The sequence below is a fragment of the Procambarus clarkii genome, chromosome 60 (assembly GCF_040958095.1).
Source record: "Procambarus clarkii isolate CNS0578487 chromosome 60, FALCON_Pclarkii_2.0, whole genome shotgun sequence".
NCBI classification, from domain to species: domain Eukaryota; kingdom Metazoa; phylum Arthropoda; class Malacostraca; order Decapoda; family Cambaridae; genus Procambarus; species Procambarus clarkii.
In genome coordinates, this window is record NC_091209.1 from 8,497,554 (window position 1) to 8,512,503 (window position 14,950).

Genomic DNA, 14,950 nt, shown 5'->3' on the forward strand with positions numbered 1-14,950 from the left:
TATTGCTCGTAAGCTGAGTATAACAAAGTCTAAACAACACATCAAGATAATGGGGCCATGAGTGCCGAGAGCCATCGGTCAGGTGCACCCAGCCGTCTGGCAGACCTCCAGTGTCTAAATCTATTTTCTTTGTCCCCTTGCATCGAGGCTGCCAATTTTCATGCATCCACGTTGCATTCAAAGCATTTAGTTTCACTTTTATATTCGCGCGATAAAAAACTATAATCTCAATCGGTTCTTCAAACCCAGTTTTATCAGGTCTGAACAACTGTGGTTGAGATAATACTATGGGTGCAGGTACACCTGGACGTCATAGTTACCATCTGTAGCACCAACAATATGCGGCACATCATTTACATTCTGTGTGCCATTCAAGGAATAACTTGGCTTCTTCCTGGTGTTATTTCCGCGCACAATTATGCTTTGGAGAACATAGACCAATGAACTCGTGGGATAATTTGATAGCGTCCGTATTAGGTCATTTTTGGTTCACTATGATAACTCTATGCAACATATATTTAGTGTTGCGTAAGCATAATTAAATGAAGGTAAACGTATTGAAAACGACTCAATGCAGTATTGTTCATAAATACAGTTGATATTACCATAGCCTTAGGAACATCACAGGTCCGTACATAATGCTATAACCATATTGGTATGGTTATACCAACTATATTAGCATGACCACTATTAAGTTTTCAAGAAGGTTGACGTGTCACCTACAAGCAGGAACTAAAAGAGAAAATGCAAACTAATCACGATGTGACACTAGAAAAAGCTTGAGACACAGAGATACACGATTCTGCAACTGATGGCAGAAGATTATAAATTCTAGAAGCTATTCTCATAAAAGAAAAAATCTAATATAAACATAGAAAAGCAACGACCTTGCCTCATTACTAACAATGAGGCATAGATCCCAACCAATACATGACGGCCTAGTAAAGGAAACCCTGCCCATTCGCCAGCACCTGAGCCCCATGGGCCAACTCGCCTAACCTCTACCACTCCTCTGTCCCTGTATATTTATATACACCTTTTACCATAAATGCTAAAAAAAAACACAGCACCGCTCCTGTGTCAGGTAAGTCCACTACGGGCTCACCATAGCCCGTGCTACTTGCCCCGCTCCTGTGCCAGGTAAGTCCACTACGGGCTCACCATAGCCCGTGCTACTTGCCCCGCTCCTGTATCAGGTAAGTCCACTACGGGCTCACCATAGCCCGTGCTACTTGCCCCGCTCCTGTGCCAGGTAAGTCCACTACTGACTCACCATAGCCCGTGATACTTGCCCCGCTCCTGTGCCAGGAAAGTCCACTACGGGCTCACCATAGCCCGTGCTACTTGCCCCGCTCCTGTGCCAGGTAAGTTACGGGCTCACTATAGCCCGTGCTACTTGGAACTTGTTCCGAGTAGCTTAATCTATAACAATACATGCTAAACACCATATCAAACACCTGAAGATGTTCCAGGCAGGTACAAAACGTTGTGCATATCATACGTCATATAGTTATTCTCGTGTCTTATTTTCCTAAAACCCAGACTGACCCATGAGCGAGTTTCGGTAGCCTAATCACCCAGCTTGACGCTAATGTAAAGACGATTGTCAAACGCATCGAATGTCTGAACAGCAAATGCGGTCACTTTCAACCAAATAGTAAACGCCACAGGTCCGGGTATACTAACATAACCATGACAACGTCACAGATCTGGGTATACTAACATAACCATGACAACGTCACAGGTCCGGGTATACTAACATAACCATGACAACGTCACAGGTCCGGGTATACTAACATAAGACGGGTAAGTGAGACAATGTATTTCAGATCTTGACGCTGGATGGACGGGTTGAATCGCCGACAGAACCAAAACACATAACTTAACCTACGCTTAACTATAGAACTTTAATATATAATAATATTGCCTTGTATATGAGAACAAACCTATTTTTAATACACAGTATGTTAAAATTAATGAATGTGTCTTAGTGAACGGCCGCTGTTTTCACGAGTTTGGCCTGAGGACAGGTTGGTTAAAATAGATGAATGTGTCACTGGGGTCGGCCGCCGGCCTCAGGACAGGTTTCATTCTTCAAATACAAATAATGGCCAACAGAACTTAAACACCAAACGTAACCTGCGCCTAAATATGCATAATGTGCTAATATATAATAATTTTAATGTATATTTAAGAAAACTCCTATTTTGAATGATCAACATATTAAAATTGATATGTCTTTGGGGTCGTCCGCTGCATGGAATAACAGCTTGAGGACAGGATGGAAAATGAACAGCTGCAGAAGGGTAACTAGTGCCTGCCTTCACATGGAGGGTAACCGGTGCCTACCTCAGCCAAATTCAAATTTTGAATTTTGATTTACCAAAGACCGATATGCCATTTTATATAATCGACGGAGACCAGACGGCGTGTGCCAGCCTAGATAGTTCAACTAACTTAACTAGGTCATCACGTCAGCCCCATATATCAAAGGAATGTTTACCATCCGAGGTATTTGGCTCACCTTCCATATGAGGGGGGGGTGCCAGGCACTGCCTGGGGCAGCCGTGTGGGCATTACACCTTCTAGTCAGTGAATTTACGTAATGTTATTTACACCCATATTATTATTATTATTATTATTATTATTATTATTACAAGAATGTAAGAACTCTTGTATATATACAAAAATAAATAAAATAAATTGTATTCTCTTCCTCTTCAATGTCCGTATATTTTTCATATATTTTGTAGTATTACAACCGAAAACTCACGCCCCAGAAGTTTGTATTATTACAATTTAATATTTAAATTTAAATTTAAACTTAAAGTTCACAGGTAAACTTTTGTGTTTATTTTGGATTTACATTTATTTAATTTTCCTTTCTTTCCATATCACAAACCTCCCGATTAAATAAATTTATAAATTAAACTTTTCAGAAATTATCTCAAACATTTATCTATGGAATACTTTATCATAATAATAATTATTATTACTGCACAAAGAGATCATATGAACGTGAAGTATCAGTTACTGTATTTTATGGACCTGTGGTTCAAGGTGTGTGCATCCTAGGAGTACCCAGCCTACCCGGTTCGAATCCTTCTCGTGGCATCAACTGATTATCTTATTATTATTATCATTTGTGTTAGATCTACAATCCTTCTATACACTATTAATAGTAACTCGGGGCTACTTGAAACTGATTAAGTATTGGACTCAAAAGACGTCTGTTCCCCAAAATATTGCATATTATATCTACACTAGGGAGCTACATCTAGGGAGCCGGTCGGCCGAGCGGACAGCACGCTGGACTTGTGATCCTGTGGTCCCGGGTTCGATCCCGAGATGGGCAAGAAAAAGATAAACAATGGGCAGAGTTTCTTTCATCCTATGCCCCTGTTACCTAGCAGTAAAATAGGTACCTGGGTGTTGGTCAGCTGTCACGGGCTGCTTCCTGAGGGTGGAGGCCTGGTCGAGGACCGGGCCGCGGGGACACTAAAGCCCCGAAATCATCTCAAGATACACGAGTCTATAGTCCGTACACTCCTGCCACTAGTGACTGGTCCTCTCTGGATATGGCAGCAGAGAAGGTGCTTCTGGAGAATTTTATGATATAGACTGGTACACATTTTGCCTTCACCCACACCAAGGAACCCACTCACCCACCCACGCCACGCCACCCGATGTTAATAATAGCATTGAACCCTAACTCTAATAGTGCCGGATTCGATCCCGCTAGGTCTGGTAGGCTTCACATGGCGATCAGGGGTAGCGTGGTAGGGTCTATAATTAGCCAAGTGAATAATAAAGCCTACAATTATCATAATTTCGTGCTATAATTATCAGGGTGACATAATGGGGTCTATAATTATCAGGAATGCATACTAGATACTATAATTATCAACGTGGCGTGGTAGGGTCTATAATTAGCCAAGTGCCATGGTAGGGTCTATAATTATCAGGCTTGTATGCTACACCTATAATTATCAGTGACGCGGGCGGGTCTATAACACAATGTAACAGTTTTTGTTCCTATGTCATAGTAAGTAGGTTTTTTTCCTATTATTTATTCCTGCAAAGTATAGAAAATGGCTTATTATTCATCTCAAACTTTACTTTGACCTTCAAAGAAAGTTTGTTTAAGTCTCATCTTAGGGAAGACATCTTGAGACACCTTATCTACAGCTGTGACACAGAGTTTCATAAGACGCAGCTTTTAGATACCTTCAAGACATCTTCCCCAAGCTGACTGTAGCAAAATGTCAACAATGGGAAGTTAGAGGAAGTTAACATCCATTTTTCAATAACTTTGGATGAATAATTAATCAGAAAATTACGCTATTAAAAGATGTTTTATACGCACTAATTAATAATGTGGTATTTCTTTACACACTGCAACACCGAGTATACCCCGTTTATATGTACACCAAGACGCGGAGTATACTTCGTGTGTATACTTCACAACCCTTGTTGTGGCTGTAGTGACGAGGAAGGGGGGGGGGCGCACGATAGTATAGGAATGGTAAATGTTCTTAAAATAAGGAATGTTTAATGTGATTGGTTAAAGAGGAGTGTGGGCTGGCAGTTGGGCCTACCGAAAAAATGTGGCATTAGGCTAACTAATAATAATAATGACTAACAATAATAATAATAACTAACAATAATAATGACGCTATCAACTAACCCCATTCAGAAACCCTCACCACCAAGACTTCAATACACTAAAACTGACTGGGAAGCGTTCAAAAGCAGTGCACAGGAAATCAGTGTCACAGATTTTAATGGAAAGGAAACATCTTGCATAAACGCCGAGTTAAATACATGGATTAACACCATTGAAAAATGCATGACTGATCACATTCCCGTAGCTCACCACATAACGCTCCCACACCCCCCAGCCACTGAGGCGCTCAGGACACTGCAAACCAGATATAACAATCTTCTACAACTCATAACACAACACGGGTGGACGGATGAGCGCAAAAGACTACAAAGGGAACTTCAAGATGAGCTGCAAGATCTATGCAAAACAGAGTACACCAAACAATGGGATGACCTAATAAGCAATATCCAAGTCGACTACAGAAACCCGGGGAAGTTCTGGAAAAAAGTAAAGACCCTGATGGGAAGCTCTTCTGAGGAAACACCCTACATCATAGACGCCTCAGGAAATAAACTCTATGAGGAGAGAGAACAAGAGCAGGAATTCAGGAAGTTCTGGGAAAAAATATTCAGGATAAACCCGGAAGAAAATTTAAATTTTTGCCCAATTAATGAAAGGGAAATTACAACTCAAGTCGATAACAGAGCTGCAGCACTACTCCCGACGCAAACAATAGACCTTAACAACATACGCGATGACTGCCACCTTATGAAACACATAACCATTGCGGAGGTCCATAAAACAATTATGGGTTTCAAGAACAAGGCGCCGGGCAACAGCAAAATAAATAAGATGGTATTATCCAACCTACCAGTGATTGCACTCCATCAATACACATGTATCTTAAATGCAGCTCTTGCATCTGGACTATTCCCCACATACTTCAAGAATGCCACAATACGATTAATCCCCAAGCCAGGTAAACCCCCAACCCAAACTGAAAACTACAGGCCAATTTCCCTCCTCGAAGTACCAGGTAAAATATTCGAAAAAATTATCAATCAGAGACTTGTGAAGTACATGGAAGAGGAAGGGAAGTATAACAGCAGGCAGCATGGGTTTAGACACCGCAGAGGGGCCCATACAGCTATAGCTCTGATCTACGAGCATATAGCTAACGCAGTGTCGAAAAAAGATCAGTGTAATATAGTGCTTAGGGACGTCTCGAAAGCCTTCGATAAAGTGTGGCACACAGGCCTAAAATATAAGATATCTGAACTAGGACTTCCTGAGAGATTTACAGCTACTCTCTGCAGCTTTATAGACAATAGAACTGCTAGGCTTAATATCGGCAGCTACTTGGGTGACGTAATAGAACTGAAAAGTGGAGTACCACAAGGAAGCTGCCTCTCCCCCACTCTATTCAACATATATACAGCTGACCTACCCCAACCCCAACATGGAGAATACATCACATACGCTGATGATGTTACCCAAATAATATGCCAACCGGGCCCATCAAAGCCGCTACTAGCCGACAAGACCAAGGCAGCCATTGAACTCATAAACAACTTTGAGAAGCAATGGAAAATTAGCACCAACAAACAAAAGTTCCAAATAATACACATTGCGAAAAGAAACCCTGACCCCATCATCCTTGATAACCAGCCCATCCAATATGCGGAGGTAGGCAGAATACTGGGACTTATGATAAATAGAACAGGGATACAAATTCATGTAAGGGACCGACTAAACAAAGCCAAAGCAGCATTAGGAAAACTGAGAAGATTCCGAAGCCTCAGTACTAACATTCAGATCCACCTATATAAGGCTCTAGTTCGGCCGCATCTAGAATATCCCCCAGTACCACTACACACCATAAAGAAAACTAACATGCAGAAACTGCAAGCAGTACAAAATAAGGCGCTAAGGAGAGCAGCAAAACACCGTCCACCATATGATCAGACAATCCAGGAGCTCCACGAACTCCTGAACATACAGCCACTAAACATCAGACTGCAGCACCAAGCCATCAGGGTATGGAACACCATCGAAATGTTAGAGGACCCAATGTTTGAAAGATTACTCCAAGATGAGACGCCCCGCTCCCACAGCTGGTGGCCCAAGAGCCTCGATTCTCTGGACGAAAACCCCGCCCCACAGTATATAATCCCAAGATGAGTTATATATGTATATATATGAACAGTTCATATATGTGTATGTATGAACAACTCGATAAATAATATGTATGACAACTCGATAAATAATAATAATAAAATAAAGAGCCTTAAACAGAATAACATGTGTGGAAGCATCGGAGTGTGTATATATGAATGCTTCACAGTATTCATCTATGGACATCCATATATGGTGAAATACATGTGAAGAACCTCTCACACACTCACAGCTCCCTGACAAGAGGGAGCCAGCTTAGCTTAGCTGCCAACACCCACACATCGTGTCAGCAAGGCGGACAGCCCGCCTGCTTTCATACCTCTCACTGTATTTCCCACTTCTATACTTCCCTTCACCTATGCCTCTCCTTCCTCTTTACTCAAAAAAAAAAAAAAAAAAAAAAAAAAAAAAAAAAAAAAAAAAAAAAAAAAAAAAAAAGGCTAACTAATGAGAGAGTTTTAGGGTTTTATGCCGTGAAGAGCTCTACAATACCCACCTGTGCACCCGGAGCTCTACAACATTCACCTATGCTCCAAGAGGTACTCTACAACACAACTGTGCACCAGGAGCTCTACATCAACACCCACCCGTGCACCCGGAGCTCTACATCAACACCCACCTGTGCTCCAGGAGCTCTACATCAACACCCACCCGTGCACCCGGAGCTCTACATCAACACCCACCTGTGCACCAGGAGCTCTACATCAACACCCACCCGTGCACCAGGAGCTCTACATCAACACCCACCTGTGCACCAGGAGCTCTACATCAACACCCACCCGTGCACCCGGAGCTCTACATCAACACCCACCCGTGCACCAGGAGCTCTACATCAACACCCATCAGGAGCTCTACAAGACATGCTGAGGAACTCACCATGGCCAGCTTGCGAGACTGCTCGCTGGTGGCAGCCCCCACCAGGAAGAGAGCGCGAGCCTTGTAGAACAGTGACTGGTAGAGCTCGTAGAGCACCGACCCTCGTAGCCGGGAGATACCTGTAGAGGGGAGACAGTGTGGAGAGTTAATGTGGCGAGTGAGGCAGTAAACAAGTGGTTCCCCCGAGTGAGGCAGTAAACAAATTGCTCCCCCTGCAACCTGTCCTCACACTAGACTTTAAAGCAGCGGTCAAATCAATGATGGTGATTATTTTAAGACTTGTGTCTACGGTGGAATAGGGACCAAAGTCACAGGACTGAAAGTAAGCACTATTATACAGGCATATGGATAGAGCTTAGCGCTTTCCATTCCTATAGCTCATCTTAAGCCCTTACCCTCTAAGTTTCTTCCTGGAACACGACCCGCCAATCGATTTAAAACCAGGTGCCCAATTACTGCTGTGTGAACACAGGCTAACAGTTAAGAATAAGTGCCCAGTCGATTTTCCCTTTCTAGAGGGAACTCCGCCAAAATAGATCTGTGGGACGAGCATACTCCAGCTGCGCCAGGGTGCGGGGAATGTGCACTGATACAAGCGCTCTGGTCTAAACCAATCCACACAGCTAACTACACAGTGTAAGGATACAAACACATTCCCACTCAAACCAATAACATCCCCACTGTAACTCCCCCCCCCCACTGCAACACACGTACATCTCCACCATCGCAACACCTATATGCACCACCACAGCAACACATGCATATACCCCCCACTGCAGCACCCACCCACTACAACACCTGACCTACATACGCAACACCCAGAAATGCTCCACTGGGAGACTCGTAGAGCTTGAACCGCTGCTGATCCGAAAATAGATTTTGCTTCCCTCACACACTCAGCCGCCGACGATAATGAGGCTGTGGAGGAGGTTTTGTTGACTGACTCCTTTGGTGTATTCAAGCCAAAGTGGGTAGCATGCGGGCCAAAGTACCTGGCGAACTAATATCTGGACGACATTCTGAAGTATCTGTGAGAGACAAAGTACAGTACCAGGAATACAACCATGACGCCTCGATATGCATCGAAGGACATACCAAACCAACCAAAGCACGATCCTTAGTAATTAACGTACAAATCAAACTACTTGAGAGTAATTTAAAGGTAAAACTTCTTAAGAAAAATATGCGAGTCAAAGTGCCTCTGGCATATTAGTTTAAAATATGTCAGTTTCGTGGAACTGGGCGACGTTACTTGGAAATCAGACAATTATGTCAATCGAAAGTGGATAACAATCCCAGCGGTCAATAGGAAACAAGGCAAAAAATCAAAACAAAAAAAATATGACTGTTGAAGATAATAAGATGACTTAACAAGCTGAAAACCTCCTTTTACGAGGGACCAGAAAGCAAACGAGGAATTCAATTAGGCTTTTGCTTTATCGTTTCGGTTGGGTGTTGGACCTATAAACAAAGAGGCTGTTCGGCCGTCACAATTGTTCACTGATAGGTATATTTCAGTCCTGTATTTAAATAACACTTAAAGTAAACCTAATATAGATATACAAGAACTGCTGTAAACTTTACCATAAATATGTTTGATATTTAGTTATTATCGTTAACACTGTCTATACATAATATATAATATTTTTTTCATAAAAAAATAATAGTTTCGTAAGTTTATGTAATTCTGTCCGCGCTGGTTATTATTGTCAAGTTTATTGTACACTACCATAGAAGGTTTTAAGGGAGTTGTGTTTGAGGTGAGAGGTCGGCGCCAGCCTGCCTTACACCATGACGCTGGTAAGGGCTAGACCCAATGTGTTGGCAGCTAGTAGGCTAAACTGTTCTTGTATACTAGGACTAGTTGTGCAGTTCTATATATACGTATACATACACACAAATAGACATATATGTATATACAATTATACATATACATACACATGAAAATATACATACACCTACGCAAATATACATGCATACAGACGCGAGTACACATATGAACACAAACACACACACACACACACACACACACACACACACACACACACACACACACACACACACACACACACATACACTCACACACACACACACACACACACACACACACACACACACACACACACACACACACACACACACACACACACACACACACACACACATACATACACACATACACACACACACACACACACACACACACACACACACACACACACACACACACACACACACACACACACACACACACACACACACACACACAGTTCAGGACCAAAGAGCCAGAGCTCAACCCCCGCAAACACAACTAGGTGAGTACAAGCCACACATATACATATACATGATCATTATACGACACATACACGAGACCAGCCCTATTGTTGAGTCCATAAAGAATCTTTAAAAGGCACAGAGGTTAGCAAGAAGGCTCGTCTCGGAACTTTGTAGGATGGGGTAGGAACAGAGGTTGAGAGATGTGATCCAAATGATGTTAGTGAAGGGGTATGAGACAAAATATCCATGGTATGAAAAGAGAGTCACAATAACGTGGTCAGACAACGCTTTCCTGCATCCCCCCCTTTACCTCCCCCGTCCCCCTCCCCACCTGAAAGGGATCACTTATACACTTCATCTCCGCAACCCCCAGATAACCCCAATTGCCTTCTTGTCTAAATTAGAGGAGTATACACTAACTCGCAAGTTTCAAGGTTTGTATACAAGTGCTGACTGAATCATAAACAAGAATAATGAGCTTAAGGAGTTAAGTACCTATAAGGAACATACTATGGTGCATACCCTAAAAGCGGAAAAAATACTGAAAAGACACAGAAAAACTAAAGAGGTCTTGTTCGGGAAACTGAAATTATAATAATGAATCTATTAGCACATTATACACCTCATACGAGACCAATATTGGAACATGGAACCTTTACCTTGTTAAGAACGCAAAGAAAATGTAAACAGCCTTATGACTGCCAAAATGCTGGTCTTTGCCCTACAGGACCAAGGGTTAAAAGATAGACGGAACAAACAAAAATACTTCCATCGTTGTGAGGCAGCTCCTATATATTTTCAACGAAACTGATCCACATATATGTATAACCATAGCTTGAAACAATCCAACGATCTCACGTCTATTATGTTACTCTGAAATTTATTCCATAAATCAACAACCCTTTTCCCAAACGAGTATTTACCCAGGTCTTTCCTGAATATAAACTTCTCCAGCTTGTGTACATTGTTTCGTGTTCAATATTTGTTTATATATTTAAAAGCTTATTAACATTGCTTTTATTATAACCTTTCATCCAATTATATACGTCACACGTTACACTTCATCTTTCTAATATACAATAAGGTTTAAATAATTTATCTTCGCAAGGAAGGCTTCTAATTCCTGGGAATAAATTTGTTATCATTCTCTGAACGTGATCAAGTGAACTTTATCCATTTTTACAAAGTAGAGATCAAAGCTGAACTACACACTCTGAATGGGTCCCAACAAGGGCAAGATGAAGCTGAAGGTTAATATTAGACGTCTTATTAGTTTTCAGAATCATATTTTTATTATTACGAACATTTATACTTTGATTTTTCTGGCATAAAATCCGTTTTATCATGACTCCCAAAGGTGTGGGAGAGAGAGAGAGGGGGGGGGGGATAATGTGGGAGAGAGCGAGAGAGGATGGTGTGTGGGAGGGGGAGAGTGGTGTAGGAGGGGAACTGGATGTCAGAATTAACTAGTTTCCGCGTCTATTCCTAGCTGTGGTTCACGTGGCTCTGACAGGGGGCGAGTTCCCTGGGTGGGTGCGCCATAGTAGGGGAAGTGGGAGATTTCGGGTGGGGGGGTGAGATGGGAAACTTGGGGGGGTCTAAAGGTGAAAAGGTAGAGGGGAAGGAGAAAGGGAAGTTTGAGAGGTAGAGTGAACAATAACATTTCAGAAACAGTAGAGGTGGAGGAAATTCTGAAATTAAATTTACAGAACATCGTGAAATTTAGAAGCAGGCAACACAACATCCAGGTGGTAATTCAGGACCAGGCTACAACCCTGTCAACACCCAAGTGGTGGCTCAGTACCAGGCTACAACCCTGTCAACACCCAAGTGGAGGCTCAGGACCAGGCTACAACCCTGTCAACACCCAAGTGGTGGCTCAGTACCAGGCTACAACCCTGTCAACACCCAAGTGGAGGCTCAGGACCAGGCTACAACTCTGTCAACACCCAAGTGGAGGCTCAGGACCAGGCTACAACCCTGTCAACACCCAAGTGGAGGCTCAGGACCAGGCTACAACTCTGTCAACACCCAAGTGGAGGCTCAGGACCAGGCTACAACCCTGTCAACACCCAAGTGGAGGCTCAGGACCAGGCTACAACCCTGTCAACACCCAAGTGGAGGCTCAGGACCAGGCTACAACCCTGTCAACACCCAAGTGGAGGCTCAGGACCAGGCTACAACCGTCAACACCCAAGTGGAGGCTCAGGACCAAGCTACAACTCTGTCAACACCCAAGTGGTGGCTCAGGACCAGGCTACAACTCTGTCAACACCCAAGTGGTGGCTCAGGACCAAGCTACAACTCTGTCAACACCCAAGTGGTGGCTCAGGGCCAAGCTACAACTCTGTCAACACTCAAGTGGAGGCTCAGAACCAAGCTACAACTCTGTCAACACCCAAGTGGTGGCTCAGGACCAAGCTACAACTCTGTCAACACCCAAGTGGAGGCTCAGGACCAAGCTGCAACTCTGTCAACACCCAAGTGGTGGCTCAGGACCAGGCTACAACTCTGTTAACACCCAAGTGGTGGCTCAGGACCAGGCTACAACTCTGTCAACACCCAAGTGGTGGCTCAGGACCAGGCTACAACTCTGTTAACACGCAAGTGGTGGCTCAGGACCAGGCTACAACTCTGTTAACACCCAAGTGGAGGCTCAGGACCAAGCTGCAACTCTGTCAACACCCAAGTGGTGGCTCAGGACCAGGCTACAACTCTGTTAACACCCAAGTGGTGGCTCAGGACCAGGCTACAACTCTGTCAACACCCAAGTGGTGGCTCAGGACCAGGCTACAACTCTGTTAACACCCAAGTGGTGGCTCAGGACCAAGCTACAACTCTGTCAACACCAAAGTGGTGACTCAGGACCAAGCTGCAACTCTGTCAACACTCAAGTGGAGGCTCAGGTCCAGGCTACAACTCTGTCAACACCCCAGTGGTGGTTCGGGGCCAGCCAACAGCACTAGCTAGTGTTTTTCTTAAACCCTGCAATCTTGACAATTTGGCCAATTCTGCAGAAAATGGGCGAGATCAATTATGATTCAAATCTAATCTCTCCCTCCTACTTGTCTATTCGTAGTCGAAACTGTTCGTCCACTTCAGGAAGTGTGGTACACGGAATGAACCGCCTCTCAACGTTCGTTGTTCAGGCTTAAACAACACTCCCACACTATAATCAGAATGTTTAAAGGCGACAGATTCCTAAGAACATGTTCATAATAATATTGAATAGCTTGTCAGATATTTTGAGTAGAAGCAATATTTAAATTTGCAATCGATATTGAATTGTATTAGATATTGAAATATTAATTACTGTTACCACTTATTATATAAAATTATATTAGCATTGAATTTAGTTAACATTATTGTCTAGATATTCCTCTTTTCCGTCCCCAGAACGAAGGGACACACAGAAAAGACCAGGACGAGGGGACGAATATGGAAACTGACTACACAAAAAAATAAGAAATGCAAGAAGTATCTTCATTCTGAGGATAGTGAGAAGGAATGGTTGATTACCATTAGATTACCCGAAGACGATTTCTAGAGCTCTTCCCATGCAGCTCCTCTCTCCATCATCACACAAAACCCCTCTCAACAATACCCTACCTCTCTCAGGCATACCCTTCCAGGGTATGCCTGCAAGGACTGTGGAAGGACAGAAATGGGTGGAAGGACACCATTTCTCACACACCCGCCCCCACATACATTTTACCCCAACTCGTCCACCAAGAACACTGTCATCGTCGCTTACATACCTGGCACGAGGATGTCTGCGACCTTGAGCACATTGCGACACAGCTCCTCCTTCCTTGCTAGGTGTATGGGGGTGAGGTCGTCCAGTTCGTACCCTTCCTCAGAGCCATATAAGTGCAGCAGCGCGTATTTGACCTGTGGTAGGCAGAGCAGATAGTTAGTTTGTCGGGAAGAGAGAGAGAATGCGAAACTATATTTTGACTGACAACTCTGGAAACATCAAAACCACAAAATGAATGTTAGCTTGGTCTGTGTGTCAACAACATTAACGTAAAGCCCTTTTGTGATGTAATAACTCCCGCAGTCTTGTTGCTACGATTCTCGTAGACACAAGCCAGCTCAGGCTTCTTCGTTTCATGGTGGAAGGAAGCTACATCATCTCTACAGGAAGCACCAGACTCTGCGGTATGGTTAGTTAGGGAAGGAAAGTGAACGTAGTTGGTATCTCGTCCCTTCCCCTTGAAACTCACCGTAAAGAGTTTTTTGGCTAAAGTATTGCCCAATTATTTCACGATGATCGCTTCAATCACCCAGGTGAAAATTATTTTCACACTAACAAACATACGGGGACGATGATGATGCAGGCGTCATCATAATTAACATTCATGCTGTCAATATTTAACTTTAACATGATGGCGTACTCTTAGGAATAAGTGATGTTCTCCCATGAACAGAACATGAACATGTTCTCCCTTGTGCGGGCGGGTCTCCTCACACGCCACAAAGTGTATATTTCAGGGCAGAAAGTGACAATGTTAGTGGCGCCGGACTGAATGTGAAAATAGGGGATAATATTATTATTAGTATTAACAATTATAATAATCTGAATCTGATCGAATATGACAAACTTTAGTTGCACTAAATGTATGACAATAGATGCAGAAATATCATACTTGTCGACAAACAATAAACATATCGATAGACAATGAATAATATATCGACAGACAATGAATAATATCTCGACAGACAATGAACATATCGGAGTGAAAATATTGACTCAGCGAACATGTTAATGACAGCGATAACAACGTATCAGGAACAGAAATTTAAATTTGTTTTGCTCGAAAACATAATTAAGCAAATTCCTTATTATAGCGTTTTTCCGGTAAATAACCTGGAATGCATTAAGCAGTGATGTGGTGGGGGCAGACTCCATACACCGTTTCAAATGCAGATTTGATAGAGCCTAATAGGCTCCAGAATCTGTACACCAGTTGATTGACAGTTGAGAGGCGGGACCAAAGAGCCAGAGCTCAACCC

The 14,950-nt window shown here is 43.1% G+C and overlaps 1 protein-coding gene across 3 annotated transcripts in view; it reads right to left on the reverse strand.

The window, feature by feature from the left end:
- Nucleotides 1-14,950, reverse strand: part of LOC123766916 (uncharacterized) — a 49,472-nt gene that overhangs the window by 16,495 nt on the left and 18,027 nt on the right. For all 3 annotated transcript variants that reach the window (XM_069307441.1, XM_069307440.1, XM_045756404.2), the window contains exons 3-4: nt 13,693-13,825; nt 7,658-7,776 (exon numbers count right to left, since the gene is read on the reverse strand). In XM_069307441.1, the coding sequence (XP_069163542.1) occupies nt 7,658-7,776; nt 13,693-13,825 (252 nt within the window). The remainder of the gene's footprint in view (nt 1-7,657; nt 7,777-13,692; nt 13,826-14,950) is intronic.